At 40.0% G+C, this 14,349-nt stretch overlaps 1 protein-coding gene across 4 annotated transcripts in view; it reads left to right on the top strand.

Annotated features, from left to right (window-relative positions):
* Positions 1 to 535: 535 nt before the first annotated feature.
* LOC119510378 (SEC23 interacting protein) overlaps positions 536 to 14,349 on the top strand; it is a 44,519-nt gene continuing 30,705 nt past the window's right edge. For 3 of the 4 annotated variants that reach the window (XM_037804660.1, XM_037804661.1, XM_037804663.1), the window contains exons 1-4: positions 537 to 798; positions 5,131 to 5,663; positions 11,693 to 11,915; positions 13,378 to 13,571. In XM_037804660.1, the coding sequence (XP_037660588.1) occupies positions 636 to 798; positions 5,131 to 5,663; positions 11,693 to 11,915; positions 13,378 to 13,571 (1,113 nt within the window). In that variant the 5' untranslated portion in view covers positions 537 to 635. Of the gene's footprint in view, positions 799 to 5,130; positions 5,664 to 11,692; positions 11,916 to 13,377; positions 13,572 to 14,349 lie in introns of all 4 variants that reach the window. The other variant, XM_037804662.1, reaches the window with a different exon arrangement.

The raw sequence follows: 14,349 nt of genomic DNA, 5'->3' as shown, positions 1-14,349 counted from the left end.
AGTACTCTAAGTGCCTCTTTTAGAAACTTTTCTCCCTATGATTTAAAAGTTATCAAGTTTTACCATTTTAATTTATGGGCCAATGCAAGGAGTTCAGTTCAGCCTAAAAAGGCACCTGGGCAGATTAGATGTGCGTGCAAGAATGGGCGGGTTTGGCCTGGCCTTGGTTACAAATTGCCCACACGACCTCTCCGTCCCTCCCTCCCTCTCCGCCGTCAGAACGCTGGCAGCACTCTGCCACCCGCTCCCGCGGGCTTCCGCTGTTCCTCCAAAATCTTTGCCCGTCAAACGCTTCCGTCGGTACTTTTAGGAAGCCCAAAGAGTCCCTCTCAATCCATGACTTTCGACTCGCGGACTGGTTTGGTACCGGCAGTGCTCACTCTCCCAGCTCCCGCCGCAGTCTGGGCCCTCGGCTACCTACAATCTCTGGCCAGCGGCTGAAGTCGTCACATGCCAGGCCTCGGGGATGAAGCCGGGACCGCCATGTTCATTTCTGGCGGCGCCACCTAGGGGAAGGGGGAGGGCAGCTAAACAGCGCAAGTGCGGAAATGCGCTGGCCCCGAGTGTGAACAGTTTCCGGCCGGTGGTGCCGCACCGGCTAGCCGGAGACGTGTAACGGACGGTGGGCCGCAGCCATGGCCGAGAGGAAACCTAACGGCGGCGGTGGTAGCGCTTCCACCTCTTCGTCGGGCACTAACTTACTCTTCTCCTCATCGGCTACGGAGTTCAGCTTCAGCGTGCCCTTCATCCCAGTCACCCAAGCCGCCGCTGCCCCGGCCTCCCTGCTCTTGCCAGGAGGTAGTAAAGGGGGATTCCCATGGGACGAGTGTGTGCGGGGAGGCGGGCGGGGGGCGTAGGGTGACGAGAGCCAGACGCGAGGTCTTCCTTCTGACCGACGCATTCCCCTAGGTAGTTTGCCAGGAGCATCAGAGGCCAGATTTGAGTGGATTGTGGGCTTTGGGATCTTGGAGGCGGGGGCCAGGTCAAATGAACCTCTGTTCCGAGTTGCCCAAAGTGCCGGATACTCGTGCCCTGGGATTCTGCAAATCTTTGTGAACACCTACAGTATGTCAGGCACTATGCTTCTAGGTGGTAGCAGGGAAAGCAGATAAATCAGATAGTGCCCCTCTCCCAGGAGTTCGCAGTCCAGAGGGGATACAGGCACGTAATACCTACAAAGTAGAGCTACGGAATGAATTAACATCATCAAAACAATGCATCACTTCCTCCAGGAAACTTGTTCTTGTTCTATTTGGCCCCCACTCCTATGAGCTTTCCTAGCTCTCTGTACATATCTTAATTATTGTCAAGGGAGATTTCTTTTTAATGATTATGTGGCATAACCATAGCATAGTGTTTAGGAGTCTAATCTGCCTGGGTTCCAGTCCTAGACATTTGCATTACTCAGGCATGTTATTTTACATGTACACCCTCATAGTGTTGTAATGAGAAATGAATTAATTTTTGTAAAGCACTGAGAATAGTGCCTGGCACCTAGTGTTATGTAAGTGTTTATTAAATAAATGAGTCTATCTCATTTGGACTGTGGGCTTCTTGAAGTTTGCAGCTTTGACTTAATTACCTTTTGATTTGCAGTATCTTGTTTGGTGCCTACCATGTAGATTCTCAGTAAATGCTGAATATACCAGTGAATTTCTTCTCACTTGGAGGACTAGGGAAAGTTTCATGGAGACGTGAACAAAGGCATACTGGGGATAGCTATACATGAAGATTTCCCTTGCCATGTGTTATGTTTCTTCTAAGTGCTTATCACCACCTGATAAATATATTTATTTATTTATCTTACTCCACTAGAATATAAGCACCACAAAGGCAGGGATTTAGTTGTATTCACTCTTCTATCCCCAGGGCCTAGAAGAGTGATTGGCATGCAATGGCCAGTTATTCAATAGATATTGTTGAATGAATGAGAGGACTATGGTCGGGAATATGTATGTCACACTTTGATAATGTGACTGAAAGGTCAGGCATTGCCATCTTTGGTGAAGGACCAGCATGGCTGGGGGAGGATACAAGAATAAATAAGGCCATACCTGGGGTTTTCCTGTCACCCTGTTTCACAGTGTTGCCGTAGTTCATGGCCATCTTTGTGTGTACTCTCTTGCATATGCTCACTCTCTCGCGTGTTCTCTCCCTGTTATTTGGTTTGTGTTTGTCATCATCAATGCTGAACATTTTCATTTTCAAGTACTTGGATAACTATAACTAGTGTTAAAACTCTTGTTTCTTGGAGACAGTTTATTTTTTTGTGAGTAAATTAACACTCTTTAGAGCCACAATTCCAGAACAAGTATTTTTCTACCTCTAAAAGAGATTTCATAGTTAAAAACCCATTCAGAGAATTTCCAGAGACAAAAGAAGAACCTGTATCATTGGAAGCAACAATTAATCAAAACTGTATCATTGGAAACAACAGTTAATCATATCAGTGAAAGAGACACATAGGAGACAGTTTTATTCATTCATCAGCATGGATTGAGCAGCTTCTATTTGCTGGGCCCTGTGCAAGATGTCAGAGAGACAAAAAAGAGCAACAGCTCTGCTCTCAATGTCTGCACAGTATACACGTATACATATATATCTAGCTGTGTAAACAGTTGTGATACAGGTATATAATGGGTAGAAAAAGGAATTGATACCCTACTTTGAAAGTTACTGGTCTCAGGCTGGCTCACCAGAGGGACGATGTCCCTTAGGCTTTCAGGACCTCACAAAGGAGGTGGTGCTTGAGCTGAGTGTAGAAGGATACATAGAAATTAGGGAGTCTGGAGAGGCAGGCATATGTAAAAGTCAGGAGGTGAGAGAAAACATGCACAGTTAGTGAGAGTTGGTGGTGAGTGCCCTGGGATGATCTCCATCTCTGTCTCCATCTCCAGGTAGTTAAGTGTGACTAGAGTGTGTCCAGGGGAGTGGCTCAAACGGTAGGTGGGGGACCAGATCATGAAGAGCCTCATATATCATACTGAGGGGTATTTAGTTCAGCTGTGGGATGTGCAAGAGCCTTTAAAGGATTTTAAACAAAGTAGTGATAGTGGAGGTGTGTTACAGAAAGACTTTGGATTGCCCAGGAATAAGGCTGACTGGAGTAAGCTGCCTACAGCCAGAGCAGTCAGCCTGGAGGCCATTGTGAGAATCAGGCAGGAATAGATGGCTTGCTAGCTTATCAACCACCCTGGGTGTGAAGAGTAGGGGACAGGTTTGAGAGGTTGTTGGAATATAAAATTGTTGAGTCTTTGTGGCTCACTGGAGACCGGATTGTCAGCTCTGTGCACAGAGGCCCCTCTGCCTCATTTAGTTTTATCCCTAATACCTAGTGCCATGCCAGCATTTCTTGAATGTGTATCTGAATGATTAAGTGAGGGGTATGAGAGAGAGGGAGGAATCTGAGAGACTTGAGGTTTCTGGTTTGAGCATCTGGGTAGATGTTGGCAAACATCTGTTGAGGTAAGGAGATAAGGTAAGAGTTGCTAATGGGGGCAGTTAAAAGGATGGTTTCACTTTTAGGCTTCCTAAGTTTGAGGTATGTGTGGCTGAGTCTGCCAGAAGTTCTGAGGAAGTAGATGAAAGACAGGCTCTGGAACACATGAGAATAGTCTGGGTTGGGGATAGAGTTGGGAGTGTCCCAAGTGTCCACTTTTCCACGTGCTCTTCACAGTTGAAGTCTGGAGGTGGTATGTGTCAGTATATAATTCAAAAGTGTGCCTGAGTTGAGGCTTAATGGTATGTTGAGATTGGTATTTCATTTGTAATTGATGCTAGTCAGAAAAATGTTTCTCAGACCGGGTGGATATCCAGTTCTCTTAGAGGATGAAAGATGCCACAGGCTTTAATGATTGGGAGGTAAACAAAAAAGACAGATGAGTTCAAGTGAGGTTCATGTGACTGAAAAGAAAGCATATTAATTGGAAGTGTATCAGAAAAATAGAATGATACAAGAAACCCAAGGGCCTTCCTTCTGCAGAAAGTGATACTTTTGTTACAAGAAACAATTGAGAGGAATACTTTGAACAGTGGAGTGTCTTAGTTAAATTGATGTGGGTAGAATATAATGGGAGCAACCTGGAAGCTTAAGCCAGAATCTCTGAGGGCCCATGGCCTCCTTCAGCGGAAGTCAAAAGGAACCAGGATTGGAAACCAGAGGCCACCTCTTTGGCAGTTCTCCAAGGTCAAGCATAGAGTGCTTGTATGCTGGGAGTGAATCTCCAAGTTTGATGTGCTTCAAGCCTCCAGCAGTAGGAGATAAGACAAAATGAGGCAGGAGAAGGAAAAGATTAGAAGGAAGACAACAATTGCAACAAACTAAGGGCTTAAACTAAGGGCTCAAGGGTAGAGTGGGCTCTTGAGATCATTTAGAGGGAAAAATGTTTTTATTTTACAACTTGATCTCAGAACAGAAGTAAATAGTTTGACATTGATAATACCCACAGTGAGAATCAAGTTGGGCAAAGGAAGTGAGAAGAACTTCCGTAGTTAGAAAATGACTTTTCTAGCAGTTCGGCATTCTTTGATGACTAGTTGTCTGTTGTGATACTGTGTTGTTTGGTGTTGGCAATTAATGGTTGACCCACTTTGCCTTGGGAATACAAATGCCACGTGTTCATTTGTACAATAAGTGCTTTGTAGGTAAGGTTCCTGACACACCCTTCTTGTCAACAGAGTTAATATGTGCACTTTAGTTTCTTGATATTACTGAAGAAATAAATTTGCGTGTATTTAGGTGGTGGAATAATATTTGCATTATTTCTTGCCAGGAAAAAAGTTCAGTATGCAAGATAACATGTAAATATAGTTGTTACAGATTTTGTTTCTTTTAAAAAATCTCTCCTGTATATAAATATTTATTAAAAGAGAATGGAAAGATATGCACCAAAATGTTAACAGTAGTTGTCTGTGGCTTTTGAATTAATTATATATTTTTTCTCCTTTTTTTTCTTATCCACATTTTCTAGTTTTCCTTTTCAATGATCATTTATTTTTTCTGTAATGCAGAAATATACATTTGAAAAACAAAATAGGAGGTAAGATTTTTAGATCTGCCTTCTAGAATCATCTCCACAGAATAATCTAGGGAATTCACGTTGACCCATTTGTACTCCTCTTCTTTTTCAGAGGATTCCACAGATGTCGGGGAGGAAGACAGCTTCCTTGGTCAGACTTCTGCTCATATCTCAACCCCACAGACCTTTAGTTACTTCTCTCAGGTGTCAAGCAGTAGTGATCCTTTCGGGAACATTGGACAGTCACCGTTAACAACTGCAGCAGCACCAGTTGGACAGTCAGCCTTCTCCAACCCCCCGACTGCTCTCCCTTTTACAACTGGATCCCAAGATGTGTTGAATGCATTTTCACCATCCATTTCAGAATCTTCCTATGGCACTCCCCCTCCTTCACAGATGGGAATAAATACTTATCTGCCTTCTCAGCCGACTAATCTCCCTCCTTCAAATTTTGCAAGCCCACCCCAAGGAGCACCCCAGCAAGGATATAATCCGTATCGCCACGCCCCTGGAATCAGCAGGACTAATCCTTATATTGCACCACCACAGCTGCAGCAGTGCCAGACACCAGGCCTCCCCACCCCTCCTCCGCCCTCTGGACCCCCTGTTCAGATGTACCAGGTGCCTCCTGGATCTCTGCCACTGGTATGGAGACATGTTTTTACATCCTAATTATTCACTGTAATTTTTATCTCTTCTCAACCGTAGCCTGTGTTTTTAAAAATGCTGTACATTTTTTAATCAATATGATATTATTTTCAGAGGATTTTTTTGTGAACTACATGCTTTGAGGTAAATATTCTTTTAAAGGTAGCTCATTGGACAGTCCATATTTTAAATTTTATTTTTATTATCTATTTAATGAAGTAGTAATTGATTTTAATGAGTAAGTTACATGCCAATATTTCTAGATTATAGTGTAAGATACCAATAATAAATGTCATCCCTGGACATGTGAGAGTGGAATTAATTATTATCTTAACAGACTGCCAGAATTTCATCTAATTTTTTTTTTATTTTATTTTGAAATAAATTCAAACATACAGAAACAGTTGGAAAAACAATACAAACCCCATACACAGAACTCCAGCATACCCTGACCCCCCCTCCCCCGATACCCTGATCCACCAACTTTAACATCCTGTCACACCACCATTTCTTTCTTTCCCTCCCTCCCTCCCTCCTTCCCTCCCTATCTATCATCCATCATCTATTGCTCTGTCTTCTGAACATATGAGAGCAGGCCACACACATCCTTGAACAAACAGTATAATTCACATATACATTTCGCATGAACAAGAACATTCTTTTATGCATTCCCTTTAAGTGCAGCTAAGAAGTTCAAGAAATTCAACATTGATACAAAGCTTGCATTCTATATTTCCTTTTTTTTCTTATGTCCCAACTGTGTCCCTTGGAGCCTCCTCTCCTCCATCCTCAGATACCATCCAGGATCATCCTTGGCATTTAATTGTCATTATTTAGACTTTTATTTTTTTTTCACTTGTGGAAACATATCTATAGCATAAATCTTCCCATTCCAACCCCTCTCTAGCATTCCATTAATGGGATTAATCACATTTAGAATGTTGCAATGCTATCACCTTCCCACCATCCATTACTAGAAATTTCCCTGCACCCCAAACAGAAACCCTACACTCATTTCTTAACTCCCTTGTGCCCCTTCCCGCACTTCTCGTAACCCATGCTCCACTTTTCATCTCTATGGTCATATTCTCTGATACTTTCTTTGTGTTTACTGTGGGGCTTAAATTTAACCTCTTAAGTCTATAACAATCTTGTTTTTCTTTGATATCAACTTAACTTCAATAGGACACATAAACTATGTTCCTTTACTCCTCCATTCCCCCACCTTTATGTAGTTCTTGTCAAAAATTACATATTTTACATTGAGTCCAAAACCACTGATTTATCATTACGGTTTATGTATTTTAGATCCTGTAGGAAGTAAATAGTGGAGTTACAAATCAAAAATACAGTAGTATTGGTATTTATATTTACCACGTGATCTTTACTGGAAATCTTTATTTCTTCATGTGGTTTCAGTCAATTGTTTAGTGTCCCTTCCTTTCAGCCTGCTCAGTTCCCTTTAGCATTTCTTATAGGACTGATCTACTGGTGATGAAGTCCCTCAGCTTTTGATTATCTGGGAATGTTTTCATCTCCCCCTCATTTTTATCCTCCAGGTGTTTGTGAATTTTATAAGTCTCTGATGGTTACTAACTTCTATTTGTATTCCATTGTGGTCAGAGAATGTGCTTTGAATAATTTCAATTTTTTTTTTTTTTTTTAATTTATTGAGGCTTGTTTTATGTCCCAGCCTATGGTCTATTCTGGAGAAAGATCTGTGATCACTAGAGAAGAATGTGTGTACTGGTGATTTGGAATGTAATGTTCTACATATGTCTGTTAAATTTCTCTATCTCTCTCCTTTCTTTGTTTCTCTGTTGGTAGGGCTGCCTTTAGCATCTGAAGTAGGGAAAGTCTTTTATTAGCAAAATCTCTCAGCATTTGTTTGTGAAAAATTTAAGGTCTCCTTCAAATTTGAAGGAGAGTTTTGCTGGGTAAAGTATTCTTGGTTGGAAATTTTCCTCTCTCAGAGTTTTAAATATATCATGCCACTGCCTTTTCGCTTCCATGGTGGCCGCTGAGTAGTCACTACTTAGTCTTATGTTGTTTCCTTTGTATGTGGTGAATTGCTTTTCTCTTGCTGCTTTCAGAACTTGCTCCTTCTCTTCAGTACTTGACAGTCTGATCAGAATATGTCTTGGAGTGGGTTTATTTGGATTTATTCTATTTGGAGTTTGCTGGGCATTTATGCTTTGTGTATTTATATTGTGTAGAAGGTTTGGGAAGTTTTCCCCAACAATTTCTTTGAATACTCTTTCTAGACCTTTACCCTTTTCTTCCCCTTCTGGGACACCAATGAGTCTTAAAGTTGGACATTTGATTTTATCTATCATGTCCCTGAGATCCATTTCGATTTTTTCGATTTTTTTTCCCCATTTTTTCTTTTGTTCTTTCATTTTCCATTCTGTGGTCCTCGAGGATGCTGAGTTATTCTTCAGCTTCCTCTAATCTTATATTATGAGTATCCAGTGTCTTTTTAATTTGGCCAACAGTTTCTTTTATTTCCATAAGATCTTCTATTTTTTTATTTACTCTTGCAATTTCTTCTTTATGCTCTTCTAGGGTCTTCTTTATGTCCTTTATATCCTGTACCATGCTCTTCCTCATGTCCTTTATATCCTGTACCATGCTCTCGTTTGATTTTAGTTCTTGGATTAATTGCACCAACTACTGTGTCTCTTCTGATCTTTTGATTTGGGTGTTTGGGTTTGGGTTCTCCGTATCGTCTGGTTTTATGATATGCTTTAAGATTTTCTGTTGTTTTTGGCCTCTTGGCATTTGCTTTACTTGATAGGGTTCTTTCAGGGTCTATAAAATACCAGTCTCTAACTTGTCAGATCTACAGCTTGGTGGTGTACACTTTCTCTAACTAAAGAACAGATGGCGTCCGCTTGTCACCCGTTCCCCTCAAGTCAGTTCTCCCCAACTTTGTCTTTGTGGTGTGTAGGGGCCTGATTCTTGTGGGGTTCAATTGGTGCACCAAGTTTGGGTGTGTTGTTGGTGCTGTCCGCCCTGAATGTGGGGCCTGTGTCTGAGCGGTTAGGGAGGCAGGGCAGCTTTAATAATCAAACTTTCTAGGTGTTCTGGAGATTTAAGGCGGTTGCAAGAGTCCAAGCCTTCACCTCAGTCCCACCACAGATTGTCTCTGCTGCTGATCCACAAGTCCCTTGGGATTTCCAAGCAGGTCCCCTTTCTCAGCCATACTCTTCCAGGACCCCTGCCTAGAGAAGGCTGCGCCACGTCACGAGTACGTGCCGGCCCTCCAGGGAATCCCTGGGCTGCCGGGCCGTGCAGGGGCGTTCCCAGCCTGCTGTAAAGATGATTGAATGGGGTGTGTTAATTTCCCACTCTTCGCACAGCTCCATCTTCCCAGCTCCGGGACAATTAGCTGTGGGTGCCCTAGAAGCCACTGTCCACAGCTGATATTGTGGCGTGTGCACAGTGCTGTGGGAATAACTCCCCGTCACACTAGGACCCTTGGCGCGGCTCTGGGCTATGGGTCCAGCCCCGGGCAGGAGCGTCCCAAGCCCGCTGGGGAGATGGTTGCAAAGGGCGCAGTTTCTTTCTCCTTTTGTCTCCCCTCTGCCCCCCTTGCCCCGAGACAATCAGAAGTGGGTGTGGGAAGGGCTATCCACCACGCCAGACACTGAGGCGTTGGTACAGCCCACTCCTGCTGTGCTTCACTGCGTGGTTCTCACTGTTGTATCTGCAGTCGGTCCCAGGTTTGTTTTTTTTTTTTTTTTAATAAGAACTAGTCTGTCTCCAAACGCCAACCAATGGTTTCCATACAGTGCAGCACGGCCGCGGGTCTTTCAGCTGGCTCACTCACTCGTTTCAGAATGCACACTTCCGGTTTCACGAAATGCACAGTCCCTGTGGATTTAGCAGACCTTGTCCAGCTGGTACATTGCTGGAACTGGCGTTCTGGGTCACTTTCTGGCTTTTATCTGGTATTTTTCACAGAGGTGTTTTTTTGTCCTGTCTTACCTAGCCGCCATCTTGGGTTCTCAGAATTTCATCTTTTAATTATACTATTTAATCAAAACAACTCAATTACAAGTACTAAAATTGATTACTCCAGTAATTTCTCTTATTTACATTTATGGAATTTGGTTCTAGACAGTTAAAATCCATCTCAGGAGGATGATAGAATAATGTTGGGAAATTTTATGAAATTCCCTTGTACTTTTTTTTCCAACTGATTATTCATCTGATTTCAAGAGTGAAACCAATGGAATCAAAAAAGCCAAAAGGCTAAAAGGAAGAATTGAGAACCCAATCCAATACAGCAGAGATAATAGTATTGTGATCAGAGCATAACACTGCTTCTCTTTTGGAGATGGAGGATGGTCTCTGTTTTAACATTTAATTTAAATAATACCAGTACACAAATTCTTGTTAATGTTGGATTTCAGAACACTAAAGTAACCATATTCATAGCATGTAGTATAGTTAACATACTAGTTTACTGATTAAATTTTTAATTAATTAAAAAAACTAATTTCAAACATAAAGTTGAAAAAATAAAAATAGCACAAAGAACACCCAATAGCCTTTACACGGATTTACGTTTTACTCTATTTGTTTCATCATTGTACTCCATTAACATTTTAGTCCATTTATTTTATCATTTGTGCATGTGTGTACTCTCACTCCACTTGTGCCCCCCCCATATAGACATATTATATATGTATAGGGAAACATTTGAAGGCCGGTTAAATACATTGTACTCTTTACTCCTGGGTAACTTAGTGTATATTTCTTATGAATAGGGATATTCTTCTATATAACCACAGTACAGTTATCAACTTCAGTAAATTTAACTTTGATGACACTTCAAAATAATTATTAAAAAATTTGAAAATAATTGTATTCTGATTTTTAAAGTATTTTCATTGTAGAAAATTTGAAAAATGCAGAATAGCCCAATGAATAAAAATCACCCATGAATAAAAGTCACTGTTTTCATTGTTACATGTCTTATCTTTTCTCTAGGCTAACATCCCATAGTGCATGTTTGTTTTTTTGTTTGTTTGTTTGTTTTTAAATACAATTTTATTAAGACTTATTCACATACCCTACAGTCGTCCACAATGTTCAGTTATTCACAGTACCATCATATAGTTGTGCATTCATCACCAGAATCAATTTTTGAACATTTTCCTTACTCCAAAAAAAAAAAAAAAGGTAAAAAAGAACACCTGAAACATTCCACCCCTCCCATCCCACCCAGTTTTCTATTCTTCTGTCCATACACTGGATAAAGGGAGTGTGAGCCACCAGGTTTTCACAGTCACACAGTCATACCATGTAAGCTGCATAGTGATGCAGTTGTCTTCAAGAATCCAGACTACTGGGTTGCAGTTCGACAGTTTCAGGTATTTCCTTCTAGCTACTCCAGTACAATTGAAACAGTGGATATCTATATAGTGCATAAGAATGCCCTTCAGAGTGAACTCTCAACTCCATTTGAAATCTCAGCCACTGAAGCATGTTGTTTTATAATCTTTTCTTCTGAACCTTTTTTAGATGCTATGGTTTCTTTCTAAAGCATTATGTTTAATGGCTCTAAAGAATTTCAGCATTTGAATATGGTTGCTGTTAGACATTTAGATTATTTCCAAAGTCTTCCTATTATAAACAATAGAATGTTCATCTTCGTAGGTAAGTTTTTGCTCATTTTTATAATCGTGTCTTTAGGATAAATTATTTGAGATGCAATGGGTAGGTCAAGGTATATGCACATATTAAAGGTTAAATAGACCATAGGAAATAATGCTAGATTGATTTCTATGAAGTTGGTGGTTTACTTCAACGTAAAAAAATCCATTACCCTTTGCAGTTGATTGTGGGTTCTGTTAGATTTTTTTAAAAAATCTCATTTTTTTGGGCCTAGTTATTAAGCTAAATAGATGTTCAGTAATATATGTAGGATAATTATTACTAATGTCACTTCTAGTCCGAAGCATATATAAAATTGTTCCTTTGGATGATGGCCTGATGGTCTTTTTTGTCTCCTCCAGATTCCTTCTTCAATGCAGTCAGCGTTGCCCCCATCAGCACAGCAACAGGCACTTGCTAGGCCTCCAGGTCCATCTGTACAAGCACCATCTCCTTTTTTACTTCAAAATCAGTACGAACTGATTCAGCCCCACTGGTTTTACTGTAAGGAGGTAGAACAGAAACAACTATGGATGCCTTTCAGTGTGTTTGACTCTATGAATCTTGAAGAAATCTATAATTCAGGTAAGTTCTGATCACGCATCATCTTGTATGTAATTTTAGGAAGAGAAGAAATGACGAGTGTTTATCCATGGCCTAGTTTTTGTGATTGTCAGATTCTTTAATCCTCGTAGCCCCTACTAGACTCTGTACCTTTAGCTGCTGATACTAATATAAGTCCTGATTTATCCGAGCAAGCTATTTGAAGACATATTTTAGTAATTTCCTTCTTTGCTTATGGATGTTTTTTAAGTCAGGGTAATTCATATATTCCAGTTTTGAGTTTTTCTCTTTTTCTTATTCATTTGTTGTTATGAGGTGTGTATAAAAGCATTTTCAGTGGAACTCTTGTTCCTGGAGATGTTGTGTGAAAAAAGTGTTCCCTAGGCAGATGAGTTTTGGAAATGCTGCCCACTACAGCCACTTCTTGGAGATTGACAGTGTACTGGAGAATGTTAAAGCTCTAAGTCCTGCAGTATAAAAATAATTTTTCTTTGTTTAGCTTGATATTATTTGATCACAATACTTAAAAAAAAATCACCTATTAATGTCCCTTAGAAACATAGTTTGCAGAGCATTGCTGTACATAGATATTTATTACTCCTTTGATTAAAAAAGATGGATGGTGGTGATGTTAGTATATTATTGTAGGTGTAATTAACAGTGCTGAATTGTGTATGTGGATGTGGTTCAAAGGGGAAGTTTTAGGTCATGTATGTTACTAGAATTAAAGTTAGAAGATAAAGCATGGGACAGTTTAACAGTGGGCCCTGCTATGGATGATGGTCTGGGGTTAATAGTACAAGTATAAGAATGTTCTTTCATGAATTATGACAAATGTACAACACTAATACAAAGTGTTAATAATAGGATGGTATATGGGAAAAATGTATCTAAAACCTAAATACCTAAAAAAATACACCTTTGTTAAAATTGATAAAACAATATTATTATAATTATGTTATTAACTATAGTCCATAATTTATATTAGGGTTGCACCATCTTATGGTTTTTTTTTTTTTACTTTTTCTTCTAGTAACATATATAATGTAAAATTGCCACTTTTAACCACATTCAAATATTACATTTGAATGATTACAATGTCATGCTAACATTACCACTATCCATTACCAAAACTGTTCCGTCACCCCAAACAGAAACTCTACCAATTAAGCATTAACTCCCATTCCCTACCCCCACCCTGGCTCCTGGTAACCTGTATTCTAGTTTCTGACTCTATGAATTTGCTTACTCTTATGATTTCACATCAGTAAGATATGATCTCATTTTAAAATTTTGCTTTATTTTTTTCCACTTCAGAAGAGTTATGGTTTTTAGCAGTACAGATTGATTTTAAATTTCTATTTTTAAACAAAAATGAGCTTAGTCCTTTGTCTTTAAAGATCAACTAGTCACCATATTCATTTTTCATTAATATACATATGCTTCTTAATTATCTGGATAAATTGTGGGCTTTGTGTTTTAGTCCAACCAGACCCTGAGAGTGTGGTTCTGGGGACGGATGGAGGGCGTTATGATGTTTACCTTTATGACCGAGTGAGGAAAGCTGTGTACTGGGAAGAAGAGCCAGCCGAAGTGAGACGCTGCACTTGGTTTTACAAGGGCGATACTGATAGCAGATTTATTCCCTATACAGAGGATTTCAGTGAAAAACTAGAGGTATGTGTGCTTTATTCCCTTACGCTTTTCTTTGGAGCCTCATGTAACTCACATACTGTTAAACCGACTTTATTTACAAGAGGGCCTGTCTTAATTCTCTTCACAAAGAAGTTTGCTTTTTAAGTGGTGCTGTTGTTCATGAGATGCTAATGATGGCAGGGAACCTAACTACTTTATTGTCCCGAGGCCTCAGTGCATAAAGGTAAAATATATTTTGCAGGGGTACAAATCTCAATAAGGTGCTTGTACTAAGACTTCAAAAGAGCTTAGGCTACTGGGATTTGTTGTTGACAACAGAAGCTGAGCATGTGGCCATTTTCCAAATTAATATTCAGTGAAAGTAATCAAATTAACCTTTGATTTGTGAAAATAAATAAGAACAAATATCATGAGAGTTATTGGCCATCTTAAAACCTTTTGTAGGACCCTCCTGAAGCTATAATGTTCCAAGCTTGAATGTTTAGTTTTTTATTTTGAAGCTAAAGTATATACTTTTAAGTCTAAGCACTATCTGAAAGTATATACTGTATCTTAAAAATATGTTATTTTTTAAACTGCACAGATTTTGGGAGTGGGATTTCTGTTTCGGTACTGAGTATCTCAGCAGAACCATGACTGTTGTTAACCTAGGAAGACCTTTACTCCTGTAAGGAGGAGCTTAGGAAGTGAGAAAGCCAAAGACAAAAAGAGAACAGGTGATGCATGTGGCTCATTATTGTACAAGTGATGCTGTCCTAATCAGAGCATAAAACAACAGAAAAGTTGGAAACAGTGAAAA

The sequence above is a fragment of the Choloepus didactylus genome, chromosome 15 (genome assembly GCF_015220235.1).
Source record: "Choloepus didactylus isolate mChoDid1 chromosome 15, mChoDid1.pri, whole genome shotgun sequence".
In the NCBI taxonomy this organism is placed as follows: domain Eukaryota; kingdom Metazoa; phylum Chordata; class Mammalia; order Pilosa; family Megalonychidae; genus Choloepus; species Choloepus didactylus.
This window is presented reverse-complemented; position numbering and strand designations above follow the sequence as displayed.